At 39.4% G+C, this 19,982-nt stretch overlaps 1 protein-coding gene across 3 annotated transcripts; it reads right to left on the bottom strand.

Moving 5' to 3' along the window:
- Positions 1-1,836: 1,836 nt before the first annotated feature.
- On the bottom strand, positions 1,837-19,780 carry LOC134582538 (homeobox protein SIX4-like). Of its 3 annotated transcripts, none has more exons than XM_063439205.1 (3): positions 18,954-19,780; positions 14,147-14,814; positions 1,837-2,965 (listed from the first exon to the last, which is right to left on the bottom strand). In XM_063439205.1, exons 1-3 carry the CDS (start codon positions 19,622-19,624, stop codon positions 2,172-2,174), a joined length of 2,133 nt encoding a protein of 710 aa, XP_063295275.1. In that variant the 5' UTR covers positions 19,625-19,780; the 3' UTR covers positions 1,837-2,171. The 3 variants fall into 3 exon arrangements, with proteins under 3 accessions (XP_063295275.1, XP_063295276.1, XP_063295277.1); XM_063439206.1 differs by lacking the exon at positions 1,837-2,965 and adding an exon at positions 6,616-7,439; XM_063439207.1 differs by lacking the exon at positions 1,837-2,965 and adding an exon at positions 7,861-7,938.
- Between the last annotated feature and the right edge of the window lie 202 nt (positions 19,781-19,982).

The raw sequence follows: 19,982 nt of genomic DNA on the forward strand, positions 1-19,982 counted from the left end.
TACCATTAAACAAAACAAAACATATAATATAATAATATATATATAGAAACCCCTCCATTACAGTTATGGTTTGACATTTGTATAATCATAAGGCACAACAAGAAAAAAAAAATACAAAATAAATAAAGTGGAAAAACATGCAAAAAAGGCTGCTTAAAATGAAACAAATTCAATAATTAGACATGCATTGTATTTGTTTTGGGTTAACGTGGGAGAGCCCCCCTCCCCCACCATTACAGATATATATTTTGGATAAGAAGAAATATTCAAGTTGAGAAGTTTTATGTTTCTTAATGAGTTCTGATTGTACTTCCAACCTTCCCCAAGGCACATCATGCAAGTGCTGTGCTGGTTACAGAAACGTCAAGTCTACAAATTTGTGAACATTGTCAATGTCGTAGAAAGTTTTTCTAACAAGCAGAGGCATTAACACTAAATAGTATTGTGTATCTAATTATATATTGGTTAATGCAGTTTCCATGCAATAGAAAAACAAAATGCTTAACTATTAAGTAAAAATGGTAAAATAGTGCAAAATCTAAATCCATGTTAAAAATAAAATAAAAATAAATGTAGTGTTTAACTGCAAGAACTGAAATTTGAAAACCGTATGGTCTTGTGGAATTCATGAAAATTCTTTCGTAAAAAAGGCTTGATTGTCTTTCCTTTTGTATGGAGTGTGTTTACCATGTGCTTGGTTTATATAAAAAAAAAAAATTAAACTGTCCATTAAAATGAAACGTCAATATCCGCATTTAAAGGATACAATCTTTGGAGAAATTATACTAGCAAGAGCTTTAAACGGATATATAAATGAAGGTCTACTTTTCCACTTTACAATGTGCTTGCTACAAAAACAAATGGCCAACAGGCCAAAAGGCACAGGGGAATTTAGAAAATAAAGGTATATTTATACATGAATATAATAATATATATATATGAAAAAAAAGTAGAACAAACAAAACACAATAGCAATAATAAAGAACAAAAATTATGAAAATTAAGGATATAAATTTCAACAGTCTGCAATTCATGAACAGTCAAAGTACATCTTTTACGTTCCCTAATAGCTCGTCTTCCTGACAGCAATCCGTTTTATTTACATTATTATTTCCCCATTAATGGTATTCAATCTCTGATTAAAGCGCACATAACCCAGGCAGCTCCAAAAGAAGGATTTTGAAGCAAACAGGTAAGTGGGGGAGGAGAATGAGGGAGGGCGGAGGGACAATAATTAGGCAATAGTTGCAAGAAAATCGATAAAAAGGCACAAGCCAGGGTACTACATTGCCTATGGAACTCTCTCTAAATATCTCCAATGCTTAAAGAAAAATAAAAACAAGGAGCTTTTAGAGTACCTAAAACTGCTTAAAAAGGTGATCAATCAATTTAAACCCCGAGTGCAAAATCTGATGTTGCAATAGGGGCGAAATGTTGACTTCAACACCACTGAAGTAGCTTGTAATTGTTTCACTTAAGAAAATAATGTTAAATGTTATGCTTTCAGGTATAGAATGCATATTTTTGATTAATGTAAAAAAAATAAAATAAAGGTCTTGCATATATATTGTGCATTACTAGAAGCAAAATGTCTAGTGTACAAAACCTTAGGTCATACATTCCATAGTTTACATTTATTTTCACAATAAAATTGGATAATATCAGAAAGGCTTTACTACAAGAAAACAAAAAAAGTGTTACATTTTCAATGTAACATTCGGATGTGTACTGAAATAAAAAAACAAAAAACTTTATATCATTTGTTTCACAAACATTCTATATACACACATATATATGTGTGTAGGTATAGCGTATATTTGTGAGCAAAACAAACAAAAAATTGGGAGTTTGAAAGCAGCTCATTTTTAGTGTTCGGACTAAAATATACATTTCCAGCATAACCCAAATACAAGAACAAGGGAAAGAAAAACAAAACAAAAACAAAGAAACTTGTTCAGTACCTCTTCCACTTATCCTTTCACCATTGCTATAAAGTGTCAGACCACTGTCAGGTTTATTAACTTGTGTTCCCTTTAATACCCATATTTCACGGTTTATCCTTCGGGATTGTGTGAAAAACGGCTTTAGGAAAACTGAATTTCAAACCCTCGTGAATTAAAGTAACGGCCATGTTATCTTTCTTACAGAAACAATTCCTAACAAAAATAAAATTACATGTCATGCATATCTTCGTCCATCTGAACATTCTGAAGCTTGGCCAATTCCTTTTTGTCCGTTTCGAGTTCTTCGCAGGTAGTATTTACCATGTTACTTATCACGTACTTTGATTTTGCATCCAGCAGCATGACGCTCCCACTTATTGTAGTGTTGTGAGAACTGGGCAGGTAATTTTCTTTTGTGACTGGCACAGACTGCAAAATCATGCTGTTCCGACTACCAAAATCATGATGGATTTGTGTTTCAGGATGGCTACCATTGTTGCTACTTGCAGTAACAGATTCCCCCAGAGAATGCTGTGCTTGAGAAACAGACAGCAGATCTTGGGTCGTGATGTAGTGACAATTAGAAAGAGGTGCAAAGTGAGCACTACTACAGGCCGTCACACTGGTTGTGGTAGCCGCAGAGGAGGAGATTGACTGGTTTAGTGTTGTGGACTGATTTCCAGTAATAGAAGCAAGATGTCCAGAAGCAGTTATTAAGGTAGGTGGCATCAGTGAAAAATTCTGTGCATTAGTTCCATTTACAAGGGAGGCTGCAACAGACTGAAGAGCATCTTCCGAAGACATGCTAATATTTACTTGTGTTGCGTTTTGATTGACAGGCATTAGCGGAGAAAAAACAAGGCTTCTTTCTAGCCCGTCTTGTTTGATAGAATGCGGAACGGTGTAGACTACTGTGCTAGGTGTGATGGAACTAAGAAACACCTTACCCTGATCACCACTTGAGATGGTGTCACTTGTAAACGTTCCCCCATCTGACGTACAGGCAGTGACCGAAAGGTTACCTATAAGCAAAAACAACAACATTTCAGAAAAGGAACAGACCAACAGAAAATCAGCTTCCCAAAATGAAACATTAAAGTAGAGGATGACGACCATCACAAAACATCAATGAATGCAATAACAAAAACAACGACTCACAATTAACAAAGTGTATTAGGTAGACTTGGGTCAAACAGTGAAGTGTTGTATATCTAGTAATATTCCATTGTGATTGCTGTACATTTAGAAAGAAGGCCTTGAATAGCAGCACGTCATACATATGGAGGAGATTTTTTTTAACCCAAGAAACAATGGTCAGCAGAGTCTAAATCAGACATGTCTGCTGCTCACTTTTTCAGTAACTCACACCAGATGCACTGCTCATATTTCAGAAGGAAACAACCCTCCCAGAAACCATAATGTAATGGCTGATTCTCAAATAAGGGAGATTCGTCTTTCAGTCGTTTTTTCAAGTAGAGGTTAACACAGTGAGGGAGTTTAAGCATGCGTGGGATAGGCATAAGGCTATCCTAACTATAAGATAAGGCCAGGGACTAATGAAAGTATTTAGAAAATTGGGCAGACTAGATGGGCCGAATGGTTCTTATCTGCCGTCACATTCTATGTTTCTATGTAAGTCGTTAATCATATCAACAGATCTCCATGCTACTGCTGGTTTAAACTCAGACGTGGCTTAGAGTTGGGGTAGCTGACAGGGCCAGGCTAAGATAATAAACACATGGTACATGTGTAGGTAACTTTCGGCAATCCAGATATTGTGAACTATATCCCCCATAATGCTTTTATAGCATAGCCACAATGCTGGAAGAGAAATAGGGGAGATACAATCCACCATCTCGAGTGCAGAAAGCTGCCTACCCCATGCTTCGTAAAATAATTAGCAGCCTCTTCCCAATATTAACCCAAACCGATATATACAGCCACATACATTCTGATAAATACATAGGATTCTGACAGCATGCTGATTATTCGAGGGAGGTGGGAGGGGGAAGGGCAAGGGGACAACCTAAATTAGTTTGCAAAATCCTGCGTTTAGCTTTTTCGATCACTTTCAACATTTTGGCTTTGCTGTAAAACACTTTCAAGCTTAGTTTTGTGCCTTATTATTTCAGATCGAAGAAAAGACCGCTGGCAACGGTGGGGCATGCGTAAGCAACGGGTTACTATACACCACTGACTCTCGAAGGCAGCTACAAATTGCCATGCTAGCCATTATAACAGAACTAAAAGCAAGGCGGTGCATTACTGGCTTCAAACCTGTAGCTTATCTGCTGGTTATCTGTGACTTAAATGGAATATGAACATTAGAACTTGAAACACTGTATTAAACGGCTACGCAAGTACGGATTTTCTCCTTCCACAGGGTTTAAACAAAATTGACAAAAAAAAAAAAAACCAGTAGAGCCCAAGCTGTTTTTAAATGCAATTGACGTTCTGCCATCCTTTAATTCTACAACATATCCAAGTAAAAGTGAAGAGCAGTGAGCACCAACCCACACCAAATTCTATCTGCGGGTTAATTAAAAAAAAAAAAAAAAAAAAGAAAAAGAATTCTGGTGCAATAGTAGGATTTTTAATTCCACAAAATTCCATCTAGGCTGTTCGATTTTGTTTTCCCATATATATCAACTCAAAGTCTTAACTCAGCAGCAAGTAAATGCAAAACAATAAAAAGCAAATATTAAAGGGAAACTCTAAACACTAAAATCACTTTGTTTACATTTGCAAGACTGCAGGGGCATTAAGATAGTGATATATATATTTTTTTTTAATTCAGACTGAAACCGAAGGTTTCAAATAAAGATTTAATAACCAAATTTCTTTCACATTCGGCGTCCATATGCTGGACACCTGGTAAGTGCCCAATTTTTCTCGCATAGAAAGAAATACACATAAAATATGTATTTAAAAAAAACAAAAAAACACATACGCATGCGCACACCTATACAGATATTTTCTTTTAAAGATATAGAACAATACAATGAAAGTCACAATACAATATGTTCCCTGTGTTTGCAAAAAATGCAAAAAACTAAAGTTAATCTAAAGATTTCTGAAAGCTCAACTCAGTGACAGTGTGAATGAAATAATCTTACAACAGCCAATACCTTGCAAACCAATAAAACAGTTCATCATCTGTTCTATTCATCAAGACATGGGTCTTAATTTACCAAAACCTTAAGCAGTTCTGGGCTACCGCTTTTAGAACGCAAAACTAAAAATACGCAGTACTTTGCACCCCACCATTCTCTGAAACAGAGTAAAAATACATCAAGAAAAAAAAAAGCAGTTTGGTAATTACTTGTTTTACATAAATACATATTGTTAAAAATAAAAACACAAACTTACAAGGAAAAGCATCTCCATATATCATAAAGAACACAAAGAACATGTATTATGTAAGTTACATTTTATCTCCAATGTTGTCCAAAATCAACTTTGTAGACTTGGGAATTATAAATAACATTTATTTCATCAATATTTACAACAGAAACACTCTTTAAAAGGGACACTATAGTCATCCAGACCACTTCATCTCAATGAAGTGGTCTGGGTGCCAGGTCCCCCAGGTTTTAAGATGTAAACAGAGCAGTTGGGCCGCTAGAGGTGCTTCTGCGACGCTGGATGCGAAAATCGCATCCAGAACATCCATAGGAAAGCATTGAGAAATGCTTTCCTATGGACAGTGTGAATTTGCGTGCGGCTCTTACCGCGCATGCGCATTCCGCTCCACTCGGGAGCGGATGTCGACGGGGGAGGAGGTCACCAGCGCTGGATTAAAGTAAGTGCCAAGGGAGGGGGGCCCTGACGAGTTTGTTTTCCTGACACTATAGTGATCCTTTAAGGACCAATAACATTTTTTTGCTGTTCTCTCAATCTAGTTCCACGTGCTAGTATAGCATATTCTGCTTATTTAAAATAACACTATAGGCACCCACACTACGACATCCTCATTTGGTGGTCTGGGTACCCCTCCCCCCATTTTAACCTTGCAGTTGAAAACATTGCCATTCTGTAGGGTTAACCTGCCAATGGCTGGAAAACATAACGGCTACAAGATGCACTTCTGTGAAATAGCAGCATAAACCTCCACTATTTAAAATCCGAGGGAAGACCATCCTTGGAAAAAGCACCACGTCGTGGGAAATAAAGGTAAGTTAACTCTCGAGACATTAACGTTAATCCCTCGGGGAGGGGAGGAATTAATTTACAGTTCTATACAGCTATGCTTTGTTTTGGTATCCCCACCCCTCAAAATAAATATATATATTTATTTTTTTATGTATTTACTTTCTTTTTTTGTGTGTATGTGCAGTCTGTTGGCTTGGAGACATCTCCAGTATATCCTTTAATCACTTTCAAGACATTGATTTTAACAGTGTTGTAGGTAGACAAGAGCTGATAACACCCTGACGTGTGTTTCTAAAGAGTACGTTCTGCAAGATCAGTCCAATTAATTATTGATCCCCTGCCAAATAAGCCAAGATTTAATACTTTCATGTGAAAAGGGAACAGAAGCAAGAGAGATAATATTTAAGAAAATCGTTTTAAACGTTATTTAATAATATATTAGGTAAACTAAGCAAGACAAATTACATTTATACAAAATATAAAATTCAAAAAAATAAAATACAAGTTTCTGATCCTATAGGTTTATGAAAATCAAGACGTCCTCCTAACATGTGGTCTACAGTAACTGTGGATAGATTGGCATTCAGTCATTCCTTAAGGAATTACTTTCTGGAGTGGGAGAGCACACAGACTTTTCGAGAACTTGTAACATCTTTCCCAGAATCTCTCCAATGTTAGCCACCTCACTTCGCAGTCCATGGAGTTCAGCAGCCACAGTCTTCTGTAGCTCACATAGATCCTCAAGTCGGTCATCAACTGACGAGATCGGGGTCTGCATTTTTGGCTTAAGATTTGCAGGAATACGGTCCAGGTTTCTACTACAAGGAAGATCCACAACATGAGAAGACTCAGACAGCCTCCCAGAACGTTTTCTAAACTTTTTTTTTAACCTCCGTTTGGGCCGCGGTAAAGGGGAAGACGATTCACTGTCAAAGTGAGAATTTATGTCTCGAAAAAAGGATTCTTCTATTGACATAAAACTTTCTGAGGTTTCTCCTGCTTCCAATTGGATCTTGCCAGATTTGGCTCTGTTCACAGGAAATGAAAGGATTCCAGGATTGGTGCTTTCTCGAAAGTTACAATTTTCTACCCTATTCTGTTCTTCATTCAGTGTTTCCTCTGAATTCAATTTAGAAGAGTGAGGTTTATCCAGTGCTTTTGGAAAAGGTGGATACATGCAAGATATGGGGGAGGTTTTGTGGAGACCGGCATTTGACTCTCTGTGCGTCATGTCTAGATCAACGCTCTGCCGAATTGTCTTCGGAGAATCAACATTCACTCTCTGTGGTGAAAGTGTCTGATCCAGGTTCATGCGATCTTTGGGAGAAGAGCGTACGACATCTCCTATAGAAAATAAAAAAGTTAAAAAACAATATTTAGAGATAAAATCACTGTCAGTTACTAAGAAAACATTTCTTCCCCCCCGTCCAGCTATACTTACAAAAGTTGTCTGCAGCCCTGGATTCTACGGACTGAGCTACTGCAAATGAGCTCAAAGAAGAGATCTGAGTGACCACGTCTGGGTCTGACCTTAAAGAAAAATTAGCGGTTTAAAAAAAAGAAAATTAAATTATCTGTGAGAAAAAAAAAGTGCATGCCAAAATGGCAAGGAGAAGGGAGGAGATAAAAAAAAAATATTCAGATACAGGAATATGTGGGGAAAATAAAATTATGGCATAAATTTAAGAAAAGAGTATCTTACCTGCAATACATGCAAAATCTGCCTCAATCAGGAAAACTCTTAAAAGGCAATTAGCCCTTTATTGTGTTTTTCTCCTCAAGGCTGCCATATGCCTGGACAGACTGACGGATTTCATTTATGTTCAGACGACTTCTTGACTCTCTTGCAGTAGCCCAGAAAGGACAGAAGTACATTTAACACTATATTGTATTTTTATTTGTTTTTATTACCACAAGCCAAAGATAATTAAGCCAACGATTACCTTGCAGAAGATCCCAATAAGCTCTGAGTTTCTAAGTCAATTCATAACAGACTAAATCCTCAAGAATCTGAATATTTGTAAGAATACAAAAACCAAAACCAAAACACTCGTACATTTAAAATCAGCACAACTTTAATGATAAAACAAACCACTTTGAAAATAACTAGTACCGTATTTACAGTACTTTAAGTTTGTAAAAGAGAACAATGACAAATCTCCTCCAATGCAGGACGACACATTTTTAGCTGTGTTAATATTACATATATAATATATAATAATTGTGTTGGATTAAAAAAAAAAAAAAAAAAAAAAAAAATGAATCCCCCCCCCCCCCAAATATGAAAATAAAATAAAGTTTCAACTATGAAAGCTTTCCATAGCTCAAAATGGCACAACTTGTACTTATACTTACAAAAATTCCCATTTATCGCAGTTGTCAATCAGCAGAAGATCCAACATATTTCACTGATCATTCGTCATTATTCGTGCGCATGGCCAAGGATACAAAGGTGACAACTCATGACACAGCATTCGAGTTAGAATAAGTCTAATAACCATTTACAGCACACGTTTGAACTTCATTGTATATTATATTTGCAGAAACGTTCAAAAGCTTAATGTTAATGCATTCAATATGTTGGCTCTAGGGTAGGGCAACATACTTCTTAGGCACACCCATAGGTATATTACATAATGGTCATAAGATAAGATTAAAACTCACAAAAAGATACTCTAGGGCTTAAATGCACCAAAAAAAACCCCACAATTTAAAAAGAATATATATAAAAAAAGACTTGTCTACAAAGGTTCCTGCCAATACACTGTAAGCAGGAGACAGACCTATCCCAGACCAGGAAGTGGCTAAAGTGGGGTAAAAGGGGGCACAAGGCTAGTGACGAACCATGAACTATTCCACATCTTGGGCTCTTCTCTGAAGCTGCCTAGTGGTGGGATGGTGGCACCCACTTGCAATGAGTGCAAACATACAACTCGGGCAGTCCTTAAATAGCTGAGGCAATATCATCAAATTTAAATATATTTTAAAAAAAAAATTAATAAAGAAAAAAGGATGACGACATGGATATAGCTGCAATAGCAATTACAATGAAACATGAAAATACTGGACCTCTTCCATTCAATTCAGTGGGGAAAAAAGTACTGTCCACCATGTTAGGCACACTGCATGCGTGCGACTGCCATTAGTTTAACAAAATTGTGAGAATCAGCTTAGCTCTTTTAGAAGTCAGATTAGAGCCTTGTGGGGGGAGGGGGTGATAAATTTAAAGCATAAAGTAGAGGGAATGTTCTTTTAAATACAGAACAGGTACTTGTCCATTAGTCAATTTAGAATCTAAGAATATAGAAGAGCATTCAGCAAGAGATAACTTGTCAATGCTAATGAACAGCATTCTTCTCCAAGCTCGGTCCACTGAATAATTGAACCCGTATTGTGTGCCCATGTCAATGTGTCACTACCAAATTACTAAACCTACTAAACCTCCCCGTGTTTAAATATATGGCTAAAATACCACTGCAGATCTTCTACTGGAAGGAAGCTAGCTATTCTAAGCAATTACTTTTGGATTCTCTCCAAACGGTTCTGCTGCCAGACAGAGAAATAAGCAAAAAGGGCATATGGCTTTTTCAAGACGACCCCCACCTTCTCCCCAGGACTAGTCAGACTGCTATAGAGGCACATTTTAACACGGCACTTAACAGTTGCTTCAGACGTTTGGCTTGCTCTACGTTCGAATTGAATGTTGTTTAAATAAATAAAATAAATACAAGATCTGTGCTGGAGAATGGAGGCCCTGAAACCATTTTAGAATGCAGAACCCCACCAGTCTACATCCAGGGTGTGAGAGATACAGTAAGGGGGCAATCACCCGTCCCCCTCCCCCCACAACTCCACCACGAACAGTCCAAAATATATTACACACACTTCAGTACAATTAGAAAAAAAATATTTTTGTAACAATATTCAGTTTTGCAACAGTAAAGGCTGCATTTACAAAATAGATACCATGCTGAATCCGTTACGAACTCCAGTAGAACGGTTACAGAATAAATTAGGACTCCGCAATGGCAGATATCTTTACATTTACAGCCATGTGTAATATTAGTGTCTATTATCACTAGCGAAATGCTGCATATCTGGATGTTAGTGGGCTTGGAGGATCAGAGCACCGGCTATCAGGTTATTCGGAAAAAAATATATAGTGAATTTATCCTTGATGGCACTGAAGTCCTCCAGTGTTCAATGCCAATAAACGATGCAGAGCAGAGACTGCTGCTTAATGGGGCACTCCAGAACCCAAAAGCACTTAAAGCTTGCTGAAAAAATGTGTGTGTGTGAAAAGTGCATCCTTTTTCCCCTTCATTTTGCAAAAAGTACCGATTTCAATAGAGATTGGCACTTTTCTAAATTAACATTGTTACACACCCCCTGGAGGTCAGACAGCAGGCCCTATTACTTCCTGGTTTGTTTGGCTCAGTGCAGACAAACTCAAGAGGCAGCAATTGCCCAGAGAACCTGCCTTACAAAGACAAAAAAAGTGCAGGTTTTACAAGAGGTTTTTAGATATAACTGCAATGAAGAAAAAAAAAAACTGCATAAATAAAATCATGCATGCTGTCATTTGGGGTATATCTACTAAACAGTGATTTGTATTTGAGAAGTGGAGTGTCCACTTAAAGGACCACTATAGGCACCCAGACCACTTCAGCTTAATGAAGTGGTCTGGGTGCCAGGACCAGCTAGGATTAACCCTTTCTTCTATAAACACAGCAGTTTCAGAGAAACTGTTTATAATAGGGTTAATCCAGCCTCTAGTGGCTGTCTGATTGACAGCCGCTAGAGGCGCTTCTCACTGATTTTCACAGTAAGAAGACGCCAGCGTCCATAGGAAAGCATTGAGAATGCTTTCGTATGGACTGGCTGAATGCGTGCGCGGCTCATGCCGCGCATTCAGCCGATGAGGACGACAAGGAGGAGGAGAGGAGGAGGAGGAGGGTCCCCCACCTGGCGCTGGAAGAATAGGTAAATTTAACCCCTTCCACCCCCTAGAGCCCGGCGGGAGGAGGGCCCTGAGGGTGGGGGCACCCTCAGGGCACTATAGTGCCAGGAAAACGAGTATGTTTTCCTGGCACTATAGTGGTCCTTTAACAACCATACCCAGTATAGAACTGTAAATGCATTGAATAAAATTCTAGAGTTATTCCCTAGAGCAGGGATAGGCAAACCTTGGGCACTTAAGATGTGAAGGACCACATCTCCCTTAATTCTCTTACAGTTATGATACTGCAAAGCATCAGTGGAGATATAGTCTGTACTATCTGGAGTGATTAAGGTTGCCTATCTCTGCACTAGAATGTGAATTGTCAACAATTGAAAGCAAATTTCACATTTTTGGCCAAAACAGACGACAAAAAAAAAAAAAAACAAAAAAAAAAAAAAAAAAAGACTTATTCTCCAGAACAGTCGTTTTGGTTGAAAAAAATAAAAATAAAAGTTTTAAATTTGCTTTGAATTCCAAACCAGTAACAGTAGAAAGGCTCATAGGAATATAAAGGTATGTGATAAGACACAAACTTACAGCATTCTAATTAAGGCTACAGGCAGGTGGAGAGCTACCCATTATTAGAAAATTACAGTTTTAATGAAAAAAAAAAACACTAATATAATAAACAATCATTAAAGGTGCTGCAGCAGTTCCTCGCCATCTGAGATTTTCTGTCCAATACACATATTCTCACATAAGTACTGGGACCCCATGAAGTATGCGCAGCGCCTGCCGTGCTCAGCCAATAGGATGTTTCTCATAGAGAGCAAGTTTATTCAATGTTTCTTTAACCCCTTAAGGACCAAACTTCTGGAATAAAAGGGAATCATGACATGTCACACATGTCATGTGTCCTTAAGGGGTTAAAAGAAGCATTCAAAAAGGAATGATTGACCGCCACTACAGACATTTTGACTTACAGCCGTAAACACTGCCTTTTTACAGAAACAGCATTGTTTACATTTGTCACATTTTAAAGACAGGGTATTAAGGTAGTAGTGGTTTTGAAGCTTAGAATGTCAAAGTAAAAAAACACAAAAAAATGAATACAATTCCAGGAAATGAAGAGACACTAAGCACCTTAAGCATTATAGCACACTTCAGTAGTTATGGTTGTAGGAATCCCCTGGAAGTACATATTATGCTTTAGAGATATCAAGTTTGTCTCATTTAGGACAGAATTTATTGTCTGAGGAACATCAGCAGTTAGATCATAAATATAAATATATCTATATCTATCTCTTTCCTTCAATATGTACTTTAGTCGATATTAAGGATATTAAAAAATAAATTAAAGAGAGCTGTTATTTTGTAACAGATCTAAAGGTAGTTAGTCTAAAGTTACTGGATAGTGAATGTAAAACGTTAACATCCAATAAGTTGGAAACCTCTTAAACCAGATACGTTGTTTTGGAATGAGAATGACATTTCACAAAAAAGTATTTCCATGAATAAAACTGGTAATGGACCTGTACTGCCCTGGCACCATTTTTAGTGCCAAAAGGGACACACAATGCGGTGTCTAGGCTGTAGAACCAAACGAATCTATCTGTACCGGTTTAAAGCGAGCTATCGAGAGAGCGGTCCACCTAGTGCACAGATCTTCCATACAGGGTCTCTTCCATTCTTGGGCTCCATCGCTGATAGAGAGTGCCAGGATATGACATTTAAAAGCCCCAAAGGCGACTGCCACGAGGCAGGAAGGAAGAGAGATCTGTGCGCTGGATGCATAGATAACATGAACCCCACACTAGATCCTCAGGGAATGGACTCTATCCAGGTGATTATTCTGAATAGATACGAAGGGAGCAGTTTGTGCTACGAAGGCTAGTATGACACCTCATTCTTTATAGTCTAATCTACCTCCTGCATGTCACCATTTACATAAGGGAAAAAAGGGGGAGGGATGGGGGTTAGGGGGGGGGGGTTAGGGAACCCCACAGAGCTACGTACACAGACTAGAGCTTCATTTTATGTATTCATGTACAGTATTTTTAGAACAACGCAGAACAGCTGTGCTATATAAAGGGCAGTAACCACATGGCAGGACATAGTGCCCAAGGACTTTACAATAATACATATACAAGGACTGGTTATTATTGGAAAGAAGGTAATAGCATACATATTATGTATACACACACACACATTATAAAAAAAATTAAAAAAAATTACACCACTTTCATTTACAAGTCAATCTAACTAGCCAAGAGGAAATTGCTCACAAAGCGGATATAACTGGACTTGAAATGCAAAAAATTGTGAAATTCACCTTAATTTAATTCCAAGTAGAACCTGACAAAAAGCCTTAAAAACACATTACTTTTATCACATACTGCTGGAAACACACATGGCAGGGCCACCAGTGGGTCTTAAACAACAACTGTTAAAAATAACCTTGATTTAAAAAAAAAAAAAAAAAAAAAAGGAAGGGGGTAGTAGAGGTGTCAAAGCAGCTAAACTAGCACATTCAAACGTAAAAAAAAAAAAATATATATATATATATTATACTTTGTGCTCGATTTCATATTTTTCATTAGTTTATTTTTGGATAAACTTTTTAAATGATTTAATATTTTACAGAAAAAAAAAATATTTAGGAAGCTTATTCAAAAATATTAAATGGAGACCCTCACTAGAATGAAAGAGCACTTTTCGATCTCTTACAATGGATGCACGTATGAGTGAAGATACTGGAATAATAATTAGATTATTAAAATAAAAAAAAAAAATGTAAATTTGAGGGAGAAAATGTTGTTATACGTCCATACATACAAACCGGTTTATTTTCTCTGAGCCAGGTAAAAGCCTTGTCAAGTGCAACTCTAAGAACAAACGTGGGATGTGCAAAGTGCTGAATACATGGGCACTTCAAAGCGCTCCACACACGGGAAATAAGTGGGGCTGGTCAAAGCTGCCTTCGGCGGGGATTGCATACATGGACATTGGACTGGCCCCTCTGCCCCAAGTTCATACCTTCCAAAGTGGGGAGGTATGTAGGATACATGTTTACACAAACAAAGATGTATATTCTAAAACAAAAAGTTACCTTGTGAAACTGCAACAGAAGGTAGTTGGAGTGTGGAGAACCCAATGCTTCCATTAATCAATTGACTATTTGTTCCTGTATTGGGGATCTGTACAATGCCGTACGGGTTTATCTGTATAGGACCAGTGAACGTAACCAAAGTACCACCATCTTGAGATGTGGAGGTCTCAATAGTTTCACTTTTGACTTCTGTGGCAGGAATTAGCCCAGGGAAAGTAGGCTGCATGGTACTAGTATATGTTGCTGTTGAATCTGACATTGCAGACTGCAAGATCTTGAAGTCTTTAACATCTTCTGAAGACCCCAAGATGTCACCGTTTGAAACTCCATTGCTCCCCATGGTTGAAGTCATTTTGGTGGAATTCAATGTAACAGTTTGTGAGTTTGCCATGTTTAAGCCATTGAGAAGCACGCCATTGTGCCCTTGGATGAGAGAACCACCATTAAGAAAGACCGGTGAATTGTTTGAAGACACCAAGCTTCCATTTAACAGAACTCCTGAGGAACCCAACGAGATTTTATTTCCAATGTGCTGCATATAAATTGTGTCAGTTGGACTAGTAAGATTTATGTTGGAAACTCCATCTGAGCTAGAAAGAGGATGAGGAGACAAGTCGTCTTGACCTTTGCTGGATTCATCTTCAGTGCTATGATTGCCATCAGATTCACTGTAAAACATAAAAAAAAATAATAATATTTATATAAATTTTAATTTTCTAAAATCGTACATTGAGCAAACAATCAAATTACAAAAACTGCTAAGTCAACTGTCAGTCCAGGTGCTGCAGACCATGGCTAGTAGTATTTGGAATCATTTGTCAAAGAAGAGGTGGTCTATGGCAGATGGTCTGCAGAAGGTTGACTAACCCAGGTGCAACCTTTTTTTTTTTTTTTTTTACTACTATGAACGAACATTCCAGCGCGTGGAAACAAAACAAGCTAACGTCACTTTGACTGGCATAAACTCAAATTATGTTAAAACCAGATGATAAGCCCCAGAAACCTCCCTTCTCAGTTTGTCAAGAGGAGGGTACCTGGAGACCCTGCTGTACTAAGAAGAGCAGGAGTAAGAAAAGCAAGTTATTCAACAGGGGATTCCCATTTGGCAACAGTGGCTTATTCCAGCATATGGGAATATTTTGTTAATGCAAATGAAAGATTCTACAAGAATTGCAAATTGTAGGCCAGTTATTATTGGCTGAAACATTGTAATTCCTTTGTTATTTCACCATAATTTCAGTTTAGTAAACAAAACCTAAAAATGCTTTGGAAGTTAAGTAAAACCTGGAAAAAATGTTTAATCATCAAAATATTGAATTGTTTGTTTTGACTTTATAAAGAAGAAAAAAAAACAAGCATGCAGTGTTTACATTGGAAGTATCTGATTTGATAGTAAACACAATTCTTAAGATTGCAGAATATACAAGAAAGTCCCAAAAGGTGTGAATGTGTAGCGTAAAGTCACTGCAGTGGGGGATGTGCTAATGGAACCAGGAAAGAGTAGTTTAGATAGGCCAAAGAATTTCACCTGTCTGTTTCACCATTCATCAAACCTCCCCTCCCCCATATCTGCAAACCCTGAAGTCAAAAACTAAGGAAATAAACACAGATTGCAGTCGGTCTAGCAAAGACAATTCACAGCAACCAAGTGAAAATGCTACACAAAATCTCAAGCCATTTTTATTGAGAACTTTTATAGAGATCAGTATGGAAAAAAAAATCAAAATGATCCTAAAAAACTGTCAGACAGAGCAATCCAATTTGAAAAACCATGGTCTGCATGAAACGCATTTAAGAATTATGAATATTTCAAAAGCTGCTCTGTTTCGATCAAGCCTCAGAAAAAAATAAATGGTTTTGCATCAAGAGTATGTGTAATATATTACATGTAAACAGTGGGGAAAAAAACGTGTGAGTATGCATAAAAAATTATAATATTTATTATTACACACACACTGGGGTTTACTCAACAAGGACCCAACTACATTGTTAACAGAACTCCAAACTGGAGAACGGAGGCAAAAAATAAATAGCCAAGCTCTTGATAGCCTGGGGGATTTTTCTAAATCAACTATTTTTGGCTAATGTTGCAATTTAGCTTTCAATTCACTACAGTTTGGTGAGTCATAGATTCAATAACTAATAATTGGTTCCTAAACGCCAGAAACGTGTACAGTTTTGTTTGTTACTATTTATGTAATGCAAAAAAATAAAATAACGTAAATTAAAAAATAAAATCTTGCTCAGCTGAAGGAAGTGGAAGCTATTGTAAGACTTCAATTGACAGACATATCTACTGTCGAGCTATTTATCATCCCTCCTTCAAGATTTGGTATTAAAAAGAAAAAAAATAATTGTCTTTATAAAGTTTAGAATATGCTGAAGGGCAAAAATCTTTCCAATAACCGGGTTATTTACCAAACTAATTTCAGCAAATTGGCTAATTTAGTCTGTTTTGTTGTTTAGATGCAATCAACGACAACAGCAGAGATGGGGAATTTATCCAAAGCATCTATTTCAGCATTACATGACTTTCAGAATTGATTTCACTAAAATATGGAGACTAGCGAACAATCGTTTTAGTATTTCTTTTGTATCAGTAAAGCCACTATGTAAAGAAATTGCAATGCATTCACCCAAACCAGTTACATACGGGAGCTGTCTTGCTTACATTCCAATTAATGAAATGGTTTTAATAAAATAAATAGGAAAAACACGGGATAGTTACGAAGAATTGTGTTGAGGGCTATTCATCATTAAATTTGTTACTGTAAACACTGAGACTAAAGCGTCAACTGCCTCCCTCTGCAAAATGTGTGGCCTGTACATTTGCTTAGAAAACACTAGTTCAGCACATTCGCGCCTTTCAAGAAAAATGCCTTAAGGCAAGTTCTGTTATTAAGTGCTGCAAATGGAAGGCAGGAAAAAAAAAATAATCTCAGAAATAGGGAAGGGTTTGGCTTAGAATAAGAGGTCACCTACACCTGGCAGGCCAAACCCAAGGGAGACCTAAAAAGATAAGGCGAAACAACACCAAGAATGGAAACAAGTTAACTCCTGCATTGCTGGACTGATTTACATAAACACTAGAACTATTGAAAGAAGAAAAAAAAAAAAAAAAAAAAACCTTAAGCAAATGCCTTGAGCTACAAATGTGTCTAAAAAGACTAAACGTGTACAGACATTCAACATAATGGTTTTGAATCTCTTGTCCCTTAGTCATAGGAGAGAGAAAACCTTTAAAAAAATAAAATAAAATCGAAAATACACTTTTTTTTCCCACTACAAACACTCAGCACACTGCAAGTGCTGTAAAAACAAAACAATATTTCTTGAAAAGAACACAGGGAAAAATAATTAGAAAAAGGAGCAAAACTTTGAGATTAAGAAACAGATTGCTAGGTGAGAGATTGCAACACTAAGATGGAGGAAATACAAGGACATGGTTACAGCTTTTTAACATAGTAGCACATGAATGCAAAGATTATTTAACCCCCTGCATAAATGAGGAAATGTACACAAGATCTGAACAAAAAGGTGTGCTTGGAAAAGAAAGGAGAGGAGGAGAACCACATGAGAGGTAGAGCTCATCAAGATTCCTTGTGCAGTAAAACAAACTGTCTAAACAAGACTGCAAGTACTGGGGGAACAAAGTCACATCTGTTCTGCATGCTCACCATGACTGCCAGGTCCCCCACCCCCCCACTCTTTGCCATCTAGCTCACCTTGCTAAGGAGTGGGGGAACCTAACAAACTGCCCAATACCTTCCAGTTCCCTTACCATTAAAAGCAATGCACTGCCTTCTAAACGAGTCTTGGGTACACCAAAAAGATCTACCGACTGGCACATACTGCCCCCCCCCCACCCCCTCCATATATCCTCAACCCATAGACAAAAAACGCATTATTGGAAACAAACCAGGCATTTGCTTTGGGGGATCTGCTGTGAGCTGCAAGAGAGCAAAGTATAAAATGGGCAATGCAAATGAGCGAGGCGATCAAAGTGCATTGGCACAGGGGAGAGTCATCGCCTATCTAGGATTTCAATGAAATTCGAGCTGAATGTGCTCAGAATCAGGTTTCAAAACACTGCAGCTGGATCTGCCATGCTCTCTCTCTGCACTGCATTAAACACTGGTCAATCATTTACGCTGTCAAAATAAAAACCCTAAAAAAAATAAAGAAAGAATCGGTAGTATCTGCATCTAGCCAAATATTCCCCCTGCTAGCCACCCCCAAGTCAACAAAAAGAACTTTAAATAATCATTTATAAAGAGATAGAGCTCCATCCAACCCACCCCTTCCCCCAGCCAGGACTCTCACACCAAGTCCCCTTCCCCGGGACACTGGGAAAGGTGAGCGCCATGTTGATGAGCTCACGGTGCGACCCTCTCCCCAGCTGCCCCGGGACACTGGGAAAGGTGAGCGCCATGTTGATGAGCTCACGGTGCGACCCTCTCCCCAGCTGCCCCGGGACACTGGGAAAGGTGAGCGCCATGTTGATGAGCTCACGGTGCGACCCTCTCCCCAGCTGCCCCGGGACACTGGGAAAGGTGAGCGCCATGTTGATGAGCTCACGGTGCGACCCTCTCCCCAGCTGCCCCGGGACACTGGGAAAGGTGAGCGCCATGTTGATGAGCTCACGGTGCGACCCTCTCCCCAGCTGCCCCGGGACACTGGGAAAGTTGAGCGTGAGCGCCATGTTGATGAGCTCACGGTGCGACCCTCTCCCCGCTGCCCCGGGACACTGGGAAAGTTAAGCGTGAGCGCCATGTTGATGAGCTCACGGTGCGACCCCCGGGCTTACCTCTTGGACTGCGCTTCGGACGGGTTGCGGTCGCGCTGGCGGCGGTTCTTGAACCAGTTGCTGACCTGGGTGAGGGACAGGCCGGTGATCTTGGCCAGGTTCCGCTTGGCTGCCGGGGACGGGTACCGGTTGTGCTTGTAGAGCTCTTTGAGTGCGTTCCGTGACTTCTCCTTGAAGCAGTAGACGGTCTCCTCGCCGTCCCAGATGGTGCGGGGTAGGGGGAACTTCCTCCTCAGCCGGTACTTATCCACGGCCCCCAGCGCCCTCCCCCGGGCCTTCTCCGCCTCGTTATACCGCGCCTTGTACCAAAGGTCCTGCAGCACGGCGTGGTTGGACGGGTCGAAGTTGTGGCTCTCCAGGACCGAGAAGAGCTCCTGGTACCGGCCCTGGTGGAAAGCCACCAGCGCCCGGGCTTTGAGAATGCTCTCATTGCCACGTAGCAGATCGGTCTGGGGCAGCGACCACAGGAACCGGGCCAGCCTGTCCAGGTCCCCCCCCTGCTGCAGAGCCTCGCACACACAGGCGACGTGCTCCGGGGAGAAAGCCAGGGTGTAGGGGGCGCCCTTCACCCCCTCCTCAGTGCCAGGCTCCATGGAGAAGGCTGGGGGCTCCAGGGCATCTTCCTGCTTAATGCTGACTGCATGGACTGTCCCGTGTGGAGGGGAAGACATTTTTCCCCCCACTCTTTAAAAAACAAAAAAAAAAATAAAAAGTCCTCCTCCTCCCCCCCTGAATGATCAGGTTTCCAGCGGCCACGCAGCAATCATTAGGTAGCTCTTTTTTTCTACTCCCCCTTAAAGTGTAAACGGATACAATGTGACTACTACACAAACTCCGGCTTAGAACGTCCTGGCCTGGAGCTGGGAGCACCATAGGGGGACTGGGAGGGGGGCGGGGCCTTTGGAATGCAAGACCGGCCGTTGCCGGGGGAACCGTCAGTCAGAGAACTCTCTCCACCCCGCTGGCAGACCATTTGGAACACCTACTACCTCTCTTACCTGGCCTGGGACTTGCTGTGGGATCAGCTGC

Source organism: Pelobates fuscus, chromosome 13 (genome assembly GCF_036172605.1).
Source record: "Pelobates fuscus isolate aPelFus1 chromosome 13, aPelFus1.pri, whole genome shotgun sequence".
Classification (NCBI taxonomy): Eukaryota; Metazoa; Chordata; class Amphibia; order Anura; family Pelobatidae; genus Pelobates; species Pelobates fuscus.